This window comes from Eptatretus burgeri, chromosome 1, assembly GCF_056783735.1.
Source record: "Eptatretus burgeri isolate ZD-2024b chromosome 1, Ebu_testis_v1, whole genome shotgun sequence".
In the NCBI taxonomy this organism is placed as follows: domain Eukaryota; kingdom Metazoa; phylum Chordata; class Myxini; order Myxiniformes; family Myxinidae; genus Eptatretus; species Eptatretus burgeri.
Window position 1 is genome coordinate 54161805 of NC_140961.1, and position 17000 is coordinate 54178804.

At 42.5% G+C, this 17000-nt stretch overlaps 1 protein-coding gene across 4 annotated transcripts in view; it reads left to right on the top strand.

Annotated features, from left to right (window-relative positions):
* Nucleotides 1–17000, top strand: part of LOC147034509 (SUN domain-containing protein 1-like) — a 64997-nt gene that overhangs the window by 42687 nt on the left and 5310 nt on the right. For 3 of the 4 annotated variants that reach the window (XM_085884456.1, XM_085884472.1, XM_085884482.1), the window contains 7 exons: nt 5896–5989; nt 6099–6160; nt 6250–6350; nt 8368–8574; nt 8800–8843; nt 8958–9045; nt 16282–16512. In XM_085884456.1, the coding sequence (XP_085740582.1) occupies nt 5896–5989; nt 6099–6160; nt 6250–6350; nt 8368–8574; nt 8800–8843; nt 8958–9045; nt 16282–16512 (827 nt within the window). The remainder of the gene's footprint in view (nt 1–5895; nt 5990–6098; nt 6161–6249; nt 6351–8367; nt 8575–8799; nt 8844–8957; nt 9046–16281; nt 16513–17000) is intronic. The other variant, XM_085884463.1, reaches the window with a different exon arrangement.

Sequence of the window (17000 nt, forward strand, 5' to 3'; positions counted from 1 at the left end):
ACAGAGCGTCACACCGACGGGCGAGAGAAGCACAAAACTCATGTTCCAGCTTTCCAGGTCTGGGTTTTAGCAGGACACAAGGACAGTTGCCACTGCTGCTAGAAACATTGAGTGGCTCAAGGCTGCCTTCAACTATGACCTCTCTGAGGATTACGGGAGCATAAAGCCTTCCTTCCATAAATCTCAGGAATAAAAGAAGCCTTCCTAATTTTCTCCATACAACTAATGCCTCAGTCTAACTAGTGTGAGGAAAATGGGGCAAATTTCCCAGGTATTACCGGGTACTTCAGCTGGTATATATATATATATATATATATATATATATATATATATATATATATATATATATATATATATATATATATATATACACATACAATTGACCCCTCTCGCCGAAGCAGCTGCATAAAGCAACCCAAGAAGTTTTCTTGGTCAAAACTAATATCCAGGCTTTCAATGACATCGTGGATACTGCTATCTTGTTTACCCGTTTGTGGTGAGGGTGTTGAGGTCATGGAGAGATGAATTTACCTTGGCAGTGATATTCATGTCTCTGCTGGCCGTGAGCCAGAGGTCAATAGACATCTGGGTCGTGCCTGGGGAGTCATGGAGTCACTGTATCATGGGTGTGGCGCTGTCAGTACCCCTGCAGGTGGATGAAAGTCCGAGTCTTCAGGTTGTTGGTGCTTCCAGTCTTGCTCTATGGATGTGAGACTTGGACTCTGACGAGGGATCTGAGACGGAGACTTAATTCCTTTTGTACCAGGTCTCTTTGGAGAATCCTTGGTTGTCGCTGGTCAGACTTTGTGTCCAACGAGCTGTTGCTGAGAGACTTAAATGAGATTTGTTACCTGCATAGTCCGTAAACATCAGTTGCAGCTGTATGGACATATGGCTCGTTTTCCGGATGCTGATCCTGCTCATCAGATTCTCTCAGCAAGGGAGCCTCGCAAGTGGAGGAGGCCAATGGGCTGACCACCTGCCTCGTGCTCACAGCACGTTTATCAACATCTCAAGGAGATGGGAATGGGCCAAGCATCTGCCTGGGGGATGGCCAGATGGATGCCCCTGGGGTACCGACGGAAAGTGGATGCAGCAACTTGCTCTGACGCATGCTCCCATACCTGACCTGACCTCTGTTTACTCTGATGGTGATATAAATCTAACTCCTGTCGTGTTATTTTATACCAAATAAATGCCTTCTGCTTCTCCTTTATAGAATTCCTTATCTCACTACTCAACCACAATTGCTTCTTTCTGCTTCTAGTTTTACACCTCATTGGAATGAATGTGCACTGCACTCCACATATTTGCTCCTTGAAAGTTTCCCATTTTTCTGATGCTGATCGTCCTCTTGTTAGCTTCGCCCAATCTCCATCACCCAACTCTCTCATCAATCCCTCAAGGTTTGCCTTCCTGAAATCCAATAGCCTTCCTCTACTATCCTGAAGTCTAACTCTTAAACAGAACCTTTGCAGACACAAAGTTATGGTCACTTGCTCCTAAATGCTCCTAAACCTCCACCTCCTCCACAATATTGTGACCGTTACTTAAAAGGTCTAACACTGCACCCCTCCTCGTGGGCTTATCTACAAACTGGGTTAAAAAGCATGCCAGGAAATCCTCATCCACTCTGCCCTTTCTCTGTTCCTGGACCCAATCTATTCCGAGGAAGTTAAAATCCCCCATAATCAATACTCTTCCCTTACCACATGCCCTTTTGAATTCTTCATGTACTCCTTCCTCCTCTTCCTTCCCGCCCAGAGCCTTATAAAAGCATTCTACCAGTATCTTACTGTTTTTACAATCTCTAATCTCTCCCCATACAGAATACTCGACATTAATTCCCTCCTTTATGTCACCCCTTTCTCTTGATGCAATGCTGTCTTTTCCCCAGATTGCTACTCCTCCTATTCTCTTCTTATCCCACCAATACACCTTGTAGCCTTCTAATCCTGTCCTCCAGTGACTCTCCTCCTGAAACCATGTCTCACTCACTGCAACTATATCGGACTCCTCGCTATCTAGTTTGGCTTCAAGCTCTTCCATCTTATTATTTAAACTTCTGGCATTCGTATAGAATATGTTAAACTTTTCCCTTCCTGAAATTCTATTTTCCTGCCTGGCCTTACTCATCACAATCACATCATCTGTTCCTTCCTTAATACCTTCTCCACCCTCCACTGACCGGAAAAAAAAGCCTGAATTCCTTCCTCAATTCCCACTGGAAACCTTGCTGCCCCTTTCTATTTAACATACGGCCATCATTCTGGAAACACTCCCTTTGTCCCTGAATTAATTCCCACTGCTTCTTAAAAGTAAAACCTTCCTCCCTGCACCATTCTTCCAGCCGTTGATTGACATCAATGACTGCTCATAATTTATATATCGTCTCCTAATCTTGGGATAATCCCAGAGAACATGACCTCGCAACCGTTTGTTTTCAGCCGCTTACCCAATATCCTGCATCTATTTTTCAAAACCTCTGAGGAAACTTTCCCTCCATAATTTGCACCTCGGTGTACCACAACCAACTTCTTTCTGCCATGACCTGATACAATATCGTTTACCCTTCCTTCAATGTCCCTAACTCCTGCTCCTTCAAAATTGCACAGAATTCTATGTCTACGAACCTTCCTGCAGAATGAAGAATCTACATATTTAATAGTCTCATCACCCACCAAACTCTCTCCCATACCTCATTTCTACCAATCTCTATTGCTGCACCGTCGCGGCGGCCTGCTCCCGGGAGCACCGTCGCGGCGGCCTGCTCCCGGGAGCACCGTCGCGGCGGCCTGCTCCCGGGAGCACCGTCGCGGCGGCCTGCTCCCGGGAGCACCGTCGCGGCGGCCTGCTCCCGGGAGCACCGTCGCGGCGGCCTGCTCCCGGGAGCACCGTCGCGGCGGCCTGCTCCCAGGAGCACCTCACTGTTGTTGTTGTTGTTGTACAGCCATTTCCAATCATCTGATTTTCTTTATTGATTTATCTTATTCACATTTCATCTGTTTTTTTAGCTTTCTCACTTTGGAGTAGTTTGTGAAGACTCCATATATTAAGTTTGATTTAAAAACATATAATAAGCTCAGGTGGCATCAAAATGTGAAAACTTGGGGGGTGGGGGATGGGAATACTTTTGCAGGCCACTGTATATCTGGAAAATTCTCAACAATGTACTCATATGATGTAAAGATTATTTATATTGATATAAATAAGAGTAAACAGGCATAGTGTAATAAATAAATGATCTTTTGGGCACAACTCTGAAAAGATGCCCTTGCAACGAGCACTTAACATCCGTTGACACAGACATGAGTATCTAAAACCAAAAAACACGGACTGTGAACGCTCCTCGAGGTGAAGCCTCGATTGACCCATGTGGGTATGTATGCTAATTGCGTACCGTTTCGACTGAGTTGGATCGCAAGTGCATATTATTGGACCGTCACTACGTCTATTAATTACGTACTATTGGAACGTTTCTTTTAGAATGGGTATTGCATCACTTTTCAATTACTTTGGTGTGGATGATGCTCATCTTCACTCCCAGTAATTTGTATTGTATTGGGAAAGAATGCTGGGTAGCTGTGTTGTCACAGACCTAATTCTTGACATATCTTTAAATTAAAACCCATTTTAATGATCATGTTACCCTTGTCGCAGTTTGGGGTGAAATGCTCTGAACATCATAGCTCGAGAGGTTGGTGTTGTCATGAAGTTCGCTCGTTTCAGACATTCAAACAATATCCACCGCCTTTTCACATGTATGACTTTTATTAACTCGTGAACAGTATTCCCCCTTGAGTATTTTTTTTTTTCCAAGGATTTAACGACATCACATTTCGACACTTTTTACAAGACAGTTTGACACGTAAATTGCAACAAAAAGGAACAACCATGAATTTGACAAGCGGCAGAACTGGGATATCCTAATAGTGCACATGTGCGGGGAAGTTTTTCTCACAAGTGGAGCAACCTGCTCTATCCACATCTTCCACTAGCAAATCTGAAAGCTTTAATTATTTTGCCGCATGTCAACTATCGAGAAAAATACAGATGATAGCTTAGTTGCTTGTGCTTTTACATTGATTTTTCGTATAAATGGTTTCATTAATACTCATCACTTTGCATCACCAAAAACGAGACCGCCACTCGGTGGAGTGCATACCTCCGTTAGGCTGAACAGTTTACGTTTTGTATCCCACTGATAGGCTGGATCCGGATCCGGACCTGAACCAAAATCGAATCGGCTTATTCTTGTCACCTAATCAATCCATCCACCTCGTTTTGTCATAATTTGTCCACAGCTTTTTGAAATAGCATGCTATTTATCGTTTTTGGCTCAATCTCTCAATGGTGAAGAATCGCTTCATAAATTAAATAATTCTCATATCCACATTCGGATCTTCACCAAAATCAAATCGATTCGTCATTGTCACATACTCAACCTGTCCAAGTTTCGTCCAAATCCGTCCACAAGTTTTTGAGATATCATGTTGTATATCATTTTAGCCCGAACTCTCAATGGTTAACAATCACTAAAAAATTCTAGTATCCAGATCGTCACCAATATTGAATCAATTCGTCCTTGTCACACACTCGACCCGTCCAAATTTTGTCCCAATCCGTCCATAACTTTTTGATATCCTGCTCACAGACAGACAAACAGTTGGATGAAAACATAACTCCCATCCTCCTTAGGTGGTGGAAGTAATAAAATGTAATCATGCAACGAGTTTGAATTACAGATGCTTTGTATTGTGGGGGCTGGAATAGGGATTTCAGCTTTCTTTTATTGTTTTTTATCTATATATTAAATATATCTATTATATTATATTATATATATTATAAATATATTAAATATATCTATCTTGCTTATAATATTTTCCTTTTTATGAAGCTTTGTTTGTTGCTTGCATATAGTTGAATTTTTGTTAATGTTCTGATGTGGGGTTTTCCTTTTTATATGATTTAAAACATAACCATGAATTGTATTTGGAGAGACGGGCCGAGTAGAAACACTGCACAGCACGGCTGTGGCGTGGAAAGCCCTGATGACCCAGGAAAGGGGTGGTGGGGGAAATCATCTCCCCTTTCACCATCCCCCATGCATCTTCTCTCTCTCCTCTGGAGCGTTGAAATAAAGGATATGGTGATTGCTGATGCAGATGTCTTCTGAAAGTTCCATGAACAAGGACCCTGTTGATCCACACTCTTATCGGCTAATCCATGAAGCATGCCCTGTGCAAGAGCAGGTCCAGCCACTTACCGCAAAAAGGGTCTTGCTCAAAGAGTGATGCGCCAAAAAAAGTATATAAGCAGGAGTGACCAAAGATAGACAGAGCAGATTGTTACATTCGCTCTGGCAATCTGTTCGACCTGTGCACAGGGGTTTGGCTAATTGCTGAGTTGGCTGGTTGGCAAATTTATTGTTTGTCTAATTAATTGTTAGTTTAATCGTTAGTTTAATTGCTCGTTATTTTAATTCATTTGTTCAAGTGATTCTTTTGTTTGGTATGGTTCAAGTGATTCTTAAGTTGGGTTGATTGATTGATGAATAAAAGAAAAGTGTGTGTGTGTGTGTGTGTGTGTGTGTGTGTGTGTGTGTGTGTGTGTGTGTGTGTGTGTGTGAGTGTGTGTGTGTGTGTGTGTGTGTGTGTGTGTGTGTGTGTGTGTGTGTGTGTGAAGGTACATTATCTTTGCTGTGATTAGGCCATTAAATTTGCTGATTGTGTCTCTCCAAATCGAAGCATTGTAATTCAAGGTACAGGGTTCGAGCCCCCCCGACAGAATTATAAATGTGGATTGTCCCATCCTCACTTGAATTGAGGTCGTTTCTCATCCTTTTGGGGATGCATGTGAGCATGAATGATCCTGTTAACACAGGCCTCCCGACAGGTGGGAGCGTTTCCTCAGCTTTTTGGTTCATGGGAACCGGATGGTACCGCTTCGTCACGCTACTCTCCCTCGTCAACATGTATGTTCTGTTCAGGTCAGCAATGCTGCTGCGAAGTAATTTATTTCTAATTGATCGCTTTCTGTATCAGCTAGCTTGATACTTGTGTGTTTATTGAAGATAGTTGCTTTCATTTGTTTTGTAGGAATCCGTTCAGAAGTCCAAAATACATCCTTGTAATACTTATCCTCATTGGTGTCTTCACAGGTGAGATGGAAAAAAAAAAATTATCTTCGCTGATGAACTTTTTGCCCTCTGAATGTTTCTGGTGTTATTGATGTCTTTCATTTGTGCAGGAGTCTATTTATGTGCACATTCTGGCTCTTCCAACAATGAATATGCTCATTGGCTGTCAAATGGCGTTGTGCAGCCCATCCCATTTGTCCAACCACCAACGGTGTGTATTTTACTGTTTGTAAATTCTGTCCATATAGTTCATTGTTTCTTCACAGAATGTACATAGATCTAGTCATGGATCTAGAACTATACTACTCTTTTGTCATTGTATTTATATGGGTTTCTTTGAAAGAGGGAGGCAATGGAAGGAAAATAATTGAGTAAGGCAATCATGCCCTCGAGTTGACATGGTTGACAGTATCTTTTCCAAAATACTTTGTTTGTGGTTAGCATATTAAATATTTAATATTTGGTGCATCTCACAATTAGAATGAAAGGCCAATTACCGATGGACGTGTTAAAGGAAGACCGGCATGCAGATTTGCTCTTTTAGCAAGTTGTCATTTGTGACTCACCAAGCCTAGGTTCCAGGATTCCAGGGCATTGCATCACAAGGTGCGCCGTCCCTCGCACGGTCATTAAGCCGGTTGTTCCGAGCGGCATTAGTTTGGCGACCAAAAAGATCCCACGGTGTCGTTTGTGAAGAGTCGGTGAGTTATCGCCGGCCTCTGGAACAAATCGTCGTCGTCTTGCTGGGTTGTTTTTTTTTTTTTTAGTTGCATAGTGTCGTGAAGACCAATTTCTTTTTATTTTGGAGCATCTTTAGTGTTTCTGCGTTTACAATTGACTGCAGAAAGCAGATGTGACGTTGCGTTTCCATTCCGACCAATTGTGAACGTGACATGACTGGCTCCACATAAATCGATGGAAAATTCACCGGGGTTGTGCTTCCTGTTTAATGTTGTGTGTATTTGTTAATGGGAAGATTTGGTGTCAAATCAGATCACGATGGGACACAGGAATCCTTAATTCTTGAAATTTGTCTTTTGTTTGACTTTAAACTTTGAAAAACAAGGTGGCTGGAAAGAGGGTGTATAGGTGGAGCAAGAAACTTCACATTCTTTTTAATTAAAAATTTAAGCTTTGCCTTTGGATAAAAAGAGAAGGAAAAAAAACTTTTTTTTAACACAAAATGAAACCTGAATGAATGAATGTGAAGAAACCAGTGTATCTTAAATGAAAATGTTTGAAAGTAAGAATTTGTTTTTGAAGAAGTGAACATAATTATAAGTGCGAAGTTTATGGTGTGGATTTATTTTCAATTATCTGTTTACAATCCACTTGTTTTGTTGGTTGTTACTACATAATTATATTATAATATTTCGGATGCACATGGTAAGCTTTGTTATTGCTCAAAAATAAATCTTCTTGAAGTGGTTGGAGTTGTTCACCATAAAGGATCACAAGGTGCTGACATTTTCAGGCTTTACCTTTCGTTAATACAAAGCTCATTGCTCCGACAATGGGGCTACTCGTGACCTGGAGGTTACCGGGGACGATTGGTAACGCCTGAAATGTCAGCACCTTATGTGAACCTTTATGTAAGATAACTTCAAGTGTGTGTTGTGTGTTGTGTTGTGTTTTCATTCATACTAATGTACCATTCTCTGTTACAGTGTCAGTACAACCAAAGTAGACCAGGGTTATATTGAGTAGTTTGCAATTGTTTTCCCAGCAGCAGTTAGGGCAGGAATTTGGAAATTGTTCAGCGTGCTGGAGATTGCTCGCCTACTCTTCGCGAAGGACATTGTGAGATCTTTAATATCGACCAACTAATGCCGGAAGATGGGACGTGAGTTTAACGTCCATCCGAGGGACACCCACATTGATGAAACACCAGCAAGGCAGTTTTAGAGTTGGGCCGGGATTCAAACCCAGGCTCGACAGATTGAAGGCTAGTGTGCTTACCTCTCGGTCTTGCTGTCAGCCCATATACAAACATACATACATACATATTCTGTTGAAGTGATTGCATAATTAACCAAAAAAGGAATCCCCACATACAAAATATTTTCAGTGTATTATGGTGACAGAGCTCGGCTAATTATTACATCGGAGAGTGTTTGCCTAATGGCATTTCCTTGCATGTGCTCTTATTCGTCGTGTTTTCACTGAAATTAGATTTTAAAGGCTGCAGGACCACAACTCTGAAACTCTCTCAATGCTTTTTCTTCTAGGCTTCTCCCAGTGATCCATCTGATGTGGATAATTTGCAGAAGAGCATAGTAGATCTCCATAATGTTGTGATGCAGTTTCGAGCTGAACAACTGCACAGGGAAAAAGAGGTCAAACTTGAGCTTCTAAAAAAGGTGGAGCAACTGCTGGGGGAGAGCTTGACATCAAAGGAAGAAGCGCATCGCCAACAGGCTTGGGAGAGTCAGCAGGTGATGCTTTGTCGTCTCGTGTCTGAACTATTTGCAGCGAACAAGGCCTTCCGTTTTGTGTAAAAGACCACCAAACGCTTTCTTCATGGTGGAACAATCACTTGTTCTAATCCATTGCACGAACCATGACTTGTCTGAAATGACCTAATTGGTTTCGTCTTTGATAAGATGCGTTCTTCTAGTGTTGGAAACTTTTGGGGAAAAGACTTGTTTGCTTGTTTTCAGAAAGTCTTGAAAGATGTGGAGCACATTGTGAAGAAGGAAATGAGGTAATTCTAGTAATTTACTGTGTACTTTTGAGTAAAAAAAAAAAAAAAAAGTTAATAGAGTATTAATTTTATGGGTTGAAAATCCCTTATAATATCTTCTTTTTTCTTCTTCAGTGGTTACAGAGATGATCAGGAAGCTCAAATGCAAGTCAGGAATGACTTGGTTACCATTAAACAGGATCTCGGAAGTCTTCCCCTCAAGGTCTGTACGTTTGATTACACTAGTACACTTGCTCCCTAAGGGAGCGGCAGGAAGGGTCACTTTATCCTCTCTGGGGTATATCGATTATAGTAGATCTAGGCTTGGGTCCGTTAGTCTGTGGTGGATGCGATAAGCATATTGTTTAGGGATCACGAGGGGAGTTCTCGGATTCACCTTCTGGCCAACGACCCTGAAGCCAGTGCTCCACAGATAACTCTGTGGAGCGATGGGTCACTTGATCCGCTCACTTTCCCATTGGACCATTGTATCATCTGGTTGAAGTCGTTGGACGTTGGAGATATGAAGTGGTTGGGGCGTGGCATCATGCCTTGACATGATGCTTCCTTCCATGCTGCACGGCTTCCTTTCGGTAATTCCTCGATGTTGCTGTCGCAGCTGGTAGGGCTTTCTCAGTCCCGATAAGCGCTCACCTCCTTGTCTTTTCACCGCTGCCATTCAGCCCTTCTCGTGCTCTTGGTTGCTGTGTCAATTTAATCCTTCGGTTAATTCAACCTTTCACAGAATGATGGGGTGGCTTGATGTTTGTGGTGTGTTGTTGTGAAAAGTGTTTTGATCCACTGTTGAGATTGGGATATATATATATATATATATATATATATATATATATATATATATATATATATATATATATATATATATATATATATATATATATATGAAGAATAATCAGAGTGGGGTTTTAATCCACAACAAACACAACACATTTTCCCCTTCCCTACTGAACAAAGGGGAGGGGGGGCAAATTAGCTACACAGTATACTATGGAGATAACTATACGATGGTTTCTTTGTGTCTCTTGGTCTGTGCTTCCCCAGGGCCTCTGAAATCCATCACCATATAATGCCTCAAGAACGTTGGGTTTCATCCTTTTCACTTTAGTGTTAAACAGTAGTAGTGACTGTTTGAAAAGAGAGAGGGGTGGAGGTTCGAATCATTTGTGCTTGTAGTTTATCTTTTTTTTTTTTTTAAACTTCCGGTCGGGGTACCCCACAATAAGCTGTTTATACATGTTATAATAGCGTTTGGCCAAGGAGGAAAAACCCCGTGAGGATGGGGGATATTATTTGTATTAATATTGTTTTATAGTAACATTAATATTATGCTATTATTTATCATTATTAGCGTTAATACTTTTGTCATTGGAAGCGGCCTTTGAAAACGCCACGATAAACTCTTTCTATCCACCTTAACATGGATTTTGCCCAAGGCAGAAGACCCACTTTGGGAATGGGGGGCAAATAAAGTTGCTGGAGCCTCCATCGTGTTACCCTGAGTGCTCCTGTCAAGTTTGGTTAAGATTGGATAAGTAATGACCGAATGCATCGCGGTCAGATAGATAGATAGACAGACACAGACAGACAGATACTAAATTGCATATTTTAATATGGTGGAAAAGCAGACCACACTTGTCTTGAAATTCCATCAGAGATTGAAATGTAGTAAACCCTCAAATACCGTGGGGTTAAGTTCCTGGAAAATGTCTTGATAGTTAAAATCGTGATCGTGGAAACAAAGGGCCAATGGAAAGAAGGGGGTTCGGTTCCTGGGTTTGAGGAAATATCGAGGAAGATCGACAGCAGCCAGAAATAAACGCATTACAATGGAAATAAACACGTAGATATTGATACCTATCATGTTAACATTGAAATACACATCGAAATACTATAAATACGGCATAAAATAAACAAAAACACGACTTTACCTTTTAAATTTATTCCAAAACAGCGAGGTGGGTGAGGGTAAACACATTACGTACTCGTTCTTACTGTTCTCTACTGTAAACAGAAAATGTAAGACTGAGCTCAGTGATGATGATGATGCTGCTGCTGTGAGGGAGAGGGGTGGAGGTTAGAAAGATGTGGATGTAGAACTTGCGATTGGTGTTGGATCATCAGGAATATGACAGTCACCTGCTACATTGCCACATAGAGGAAGGGTAACACGATCCTTAGCCACCTTGATCCAGAGCAGATCTTCCCTGCTTGGACAGGAAGGTACGAGATGGCATCCTCTTCCAAAATAATCCTGTCTTCGGCATTAAAAACCTGCTCCAACATAAATCCCTTCACTTCGATTAGTTCCATGAGCCATGGTTGAACTAGAGCCTTCGGTCCTGTGTGCCTCATGAAAACGTTGGTAAATCCACAATTAGGTTCTCCCGTACACCGTTCCACTCAAAGCCCAAGTAAATCCACAATGATTTCTTCCGTAGACCGGTCCACTCAAAGGCATTTTTTTTTTCTGTTTGGTCCTCGATCCAAACATTAAGCACTTTTCCGTCCTTTCAATATGAGGGTCACGGGACTAGAATGAGCCTTTTGCACTTTGCTGGCAGGAACCCTTACACGGATATTTGACTCATGTTTACACAAAGTTGATTCATTGATCCGGTAATGGTGGTTCACAGATGCCGCACTTTCACTTCTTGCCGACATATCCAACAACTCGTTTTTTTCCCCCCACAATGTCATAACCTTTCTCTGCCTTTTGGAATGATTAATTTTGTCCATCGTTTTACATTTGGGCACCATTATTAACTGTTGTGTGTGTGTGTGTGTCTACTAAATGTTGTAGATCTAGTATTGTTACGGATTTGGAAGCTCACTGCACACAACAGCTGGGTCCGATAGATCAGTTATATCGGTAAGTACGTGTTTCCAGTTAGGGTCCCGTCCCTAGTCTAATGGGAATTAAATGTTCGAGCGCTGTGGAGTTATTTTGATAGTCAGGGTTTTCTTTTACATCACTTATAACAACGACAACAACGCCCACCTTCGCTTTCACAACAACAACATTGCTCACTGCATTCTTCGTGCGCTCGCTGGTGCGCGCGTGCGTGGGTGGAGTTTAACATGAGCATGGCGTCCCTCTTGCCAATCGGCAAGGAGCGGGCGTCTCACCTGCCCCATCTCCCACTCAGCACCATCGCCATTACGCACGTGGCCGGAGGTGAGGAGGTAGGTGGAGCTACAAACGCCTCTGATCGGGACTCCACCCAGAAGGGTGGGAAGTTGCCCCACCTACCGTGGGCCTGTCCAATGGAAGATAGCCAGGGAATCGCGCGATGGGTCTGACCAATCAGGAGGTGAGTGGCCAGGAGAAGAGGCCCCTCCCTCCTGAAGAGAAAGTGTGGTTGTCGGGACGAGCTTGGAGAGTTTTGCATCCTGGGTGTCTCGAGGCACGTCTGCCTGGGTTTGCGGCGGACTGCATCCCATGCTTCGGGGGTGTCTCATCTGGCGCATTACAGCGAGCGGTCGATTTTCATCAAGGGAGATCACCTCGTCTCACCTCCTCTGGATTCGGCTGCCCTGGTCCGTCCTTTGGCGACCGGAGCTCCGGGAAGGGGTGGACGACCAGCCACGCGCTCGTGGCCAGGTAGCCAGCCGTCCTGACTCCCAGCCGAACTATCCTCCTCGGCTGGAGAGCCGAATAAAGACCCGGCAGGTCCATTTTCTTTTTTGGGTGTGCGTGTCTGTGTGTGGGCCTGTCTTGTCTAAGTAGAATTGTAAAGTGTTTTTGCTTGTACATTTGATACATTTCTTATTCGGATAACTCTGCTCTTTGTGTGTTCCCTTCCCCCCATTGTAAATAAATCCCCTCTTGTTGAATGTCCCAGCTCGTCCTTGTCCTTTCTGCCATTAGTTTGCCATGCTGCGAACGGGAATTAGAAGGCCTCATTGCTGCTGAAATCTTGCAATCGGCCCGGCAGGAATCTGGTACTCTCCGCTCGGGGTTCGGCTTGGATCCGGCTCGGTAACGGCCCGGATCGCGCAGATCCTGCCGAGCGTGAATTTCCCCGGTGGTTTGGACGACGTGTGTTTTTAGGTAAATTGAAATTGGCAATTAACCCTATCCACGTGGTCGACCTATTGGCGATCATCGGTCCGATAAGGGACCCGTGACCTTTCAGATTTATCTGAAAAGTACGACCTAGATTCCGGGTGTTCGGTGGAGCCGACTCTACTGCTCCACATAGTGGTCGTGCTCGCCGCCGACACCCGGCCCCACAACAATATTACGTGATGTCCGTATGTCATTTCCTGTTTGATGATGAGTCATCATTACATTTAGCCTTGTTCCCATGTGTTGGTATGATTACTGTAATTAACAGTGCGTGAGAAACGAGAAAAGAATCGGAAATGGGAGGTAAAGAATGACTCATCTCAGCTCAAAAACCATGATTGGCCAAAATTAAATACTGCGATAACTAAATCGGAACACAATAGGTTACCCGCAATTGGTAGAAACCCATGATATTGGAGGGTTTACTGTAAAGGAAAATCATTTTTTTGGTGTTAAAAGGCAACAATCTTTTTATTTTTTTTTTGTTAACAAGATCCTTTGAACTGAGATGTTTATTCCTGAGCAGAAAGGGCTGTACATTATTCCACAGACTACTCCAGATCATGCTGGACAACTTCACATCACACCGACAGGCCGGCAGCCCCCACTGCTTACTTTGAAAGGATCGTATTTTTCCTGATCTTGCATTTGGAACACGTCTTTCAATCCATAGCTCGTATCATCACCATCTCTCATGAAGGGTCTTGACTCTTGATATACCACATATCTATTTTCACACTTGGCCTGCACTGGAAGTTCAGTCTCTTAAACTTCTTGACCTCGCTTTAAGTGACGACCTCTCTTGGACAGACCATATATAAAAGTTGGCCTCCAAAGCCAGCTGCAGACTGAGCATCCCTTCGTCCTACAAAGTACTACTTTGGTAAATCTAAATTTCTCGGTCTACATTGCTTTTGGCTGTAGCTCGAGTACCGCTTTTTCTTATCGCCTGCTGCTGCCACTTCACACCTCTCATCTGGATGCTGTGGAATCCAAAGCTCTCTCGTTCACTGTCATCTTGCACAAAGCCTGTTGCTCTGTCTTCGTAGATAGGTTGTTGGCCTTTTTGGTTTCTACCCTCTCCTCTTTGGTTTTGCTCCCTTGCCTCTTTCATCCCTCCATCCTTTCCCAGTAACTTCAACATCACTAGCAGCCCCTCCTTGTGAAACTCCCCAAATCCAGGCTCACTTCCATTTCTTTGTTACTCTTTTCTCACTTATGAACCTCTTTCCTCAGTCTGTTCAATTCTATTCTTCCCTCAAAGCTTTCAAGTTTGCAGTATTGCATCCCCTCATGCCATCCCCCAATCTTAACCATGATCTTTTCTATATCCTGCCCATTAACCCTCCCCTACCTCTTCCAATCTATTTCTGGGTTGCAATGTTTCTTTCCTTCTCTTGTCTTCCTGTTCATTAAACCCTTTCATGCGCCGTGTTGTGTCATGTCACTGCCCCGTGATCAGTGTTTCCTTCTCCCCTCTTGAATATAAAAAGGCTTGCAATGGATGCAATTGGCATGGTCTCAGTGTTGGAAGGCGAGGGGAAAAAAAAAGGTGTGTGTTGTTGGTTATCTCCATATGCGGATTTCAGAAGGTGGAACGGAGTACTCCCAGATCTCGAAGTATCCACCTCCATTTCAGTAAGGGAGGGGTCACGATTCATGGACCAAGCTGTGAGGTTGTGTTCTCAAAGTTTTGTCCCGAGAGCTCTTTTCAGGATCATCACTGAGCCCCAGATAGCTTCCAACTGCAGTTTGTTTGTGTATTAATATGCCCAGGGATGTTTTTTTAAGATCTCCAAGGTTCGTCTTCATCATTCTCGTTGCTCCAATCATCACTGATACAATTTCAGTACTCTTCAGATTCCAGGATCTTTAAAATTCATTTTTGAGGTCTTGGTATTTGGTCATTACTTGGCAAAAAAGAATAATTTTTTTTTGACAAGTATGTTGATCGCCTCCGTTTTTGTCCACTCGCCTCCAGCCCAAACCGCTCAACCGATGGTCCTGGAGTTTTCAGAGATTAATGTCACCGACCCTGCGACGCTCCCACATTGAAGTTTCGTAAAATTCCGTCGACCAAAAATAGGCCAATTTGAGCTAAATTTTCTAAAATCCTCAAATTTTGTCGGATGTACTTGAAATTTGAACAGGATTTGCATATCAGGTCGCTGAATTCAACCACCAATTACTTTTGAGGTTTACATCAGTCAAAAGGTCAGAATAGGCCCAAAGGCCAATTTGGGCCAAATTTTGTAAAATCCTCAATTTTCATCTGATTGACTTGAAATTTGAAGAGCATTTGCATATCAGTTGGCTGAATTCACCACCTATTATTTTTGAGGTCAACATAGGGCAAAACATCAACATTGGCCACATTTCTAAAATTGACAATTTTGATCCGATTGACTTGAAATTTTAAGACCATTTGCATATCAGCTTACTGAATTCAAGCACCAATTATTTTGAGGTCAGCATCAGCCAAATGAACAACTTAGGATCACTTTCTAAAATCCTCAATTTGCATATGGTTGACTTGAAATTTGTATATCAGGTCAATTAATACAACCACCAATTAATTTTATGGTCAAAAGGTCATTTACTTGGCACCTTCATTTACACCTTACCTTGGCATTACAGGCTTAATTTCTAAAATTGAGAGATGGGGCCAAAAACTATAAAACAGTGTGTCATGATATATCAAAACGTTATGGATGAGTTATGACAAAACTAAGTGGATATGTTGGTGAGGTGACAAGAACAAGCGGATTCGATTTTGGTTCAGATCCAGCCCATCATTGGGATACAAAACGTGAACTGTTCAGCTTGGCGGAGGTATGCGCTTGACCGAGTGCCGTTCTTCTTTGTTCTGTTTTGCCAAGTGTCGCTCTATGAGTGATTTTTTTTTCCATTTGTTTGTGTGCAGGATGTCTCAAAGATAATGGATGGATTCGGATGAAATTTGATGGGCAGATGGATGTGTGACAAGGGCTAACTGATAAGATTTTGGTGAAGATCCGGATCCGACTATTAGAATTTTTTTCAAGTGATTCTTCACCATTGAGAGTTGGGGCCATAAACGATATCTGTATATTATATATCATGATGTTTCAAAAAAAAAAATTGTGGACTGATTATGATAAAACTAGGTGGATTAGTTGGTTAGGTGACTAGAACAAGCCGATTCAATTTTGGTTCAGGTCCGGATCTGGCCTATCGGCGGGATACAAAACGTAAACTGTTCAGCCTGGTGGAGGTATGTGCTCTACCAAGTGCCGTTCTAGTCTTTGTACTACATTTTTAGCTGCTAGTACAAGGTATTGTGAACCCCATGCTTGGTGATCTTTGTTTCAAAACATCTTTACTTTTCTGCAGGTGAAAGGTGTTGTGGCTGAGATGATGACACAGCTGACGCAAAGTCAGCAGATAAGCTCCGAGATGGCTCCTTTTCACAAGTGGTTACTTCAACACTTTGTGCCACGGGATAGTCTGCCATTGTTGATGCAACAGCTGGAAAATGAAATTTCAGCAAACCTCAAAAAACGATTTGGCCATTTGAATGATGATGGAGCCCGAAATGATTTTTGGTCTGCTGTAACAAAAGAGGTATGTAATTAAGTGAGGGAGATTGTTAATTTTGTTTGTTTTACCACAGGTTACGTAAAATTGTCAGTCTTTTTTTTTATTTATTATAACCAAATGCAGTATACTTCCTGAAGTTGAATCTTTTCATGTATCTCTGGTTCTTCTTATTAGAGGAAGACTGTAAAAAGGCTCAGTCAGTTTTATAATAGACTAGCAGGGATACCCATGCTCCGCACAGGAATCCCGTGGATGACGGCGGGTCTGAAGGAGTATATGTCACAGTTAATTGTAATCACTGGACCTCATTTCACATGCAGGAGGAGGCGGACGCAGAAACACTCAAAATTATTGGGATGTACTGTGTACACTCGACCCATTGCGTCAGATTTGTAAATACCGGGATATCCTGGAACTTCTGAACCTTGCTTCCTCCTGTTCCAACGTTTCTGACTCGAGTTCCAAGTGAAATACGTTGGCACCTGAGCATACAGTAGAGTTCGAGCAAAGTC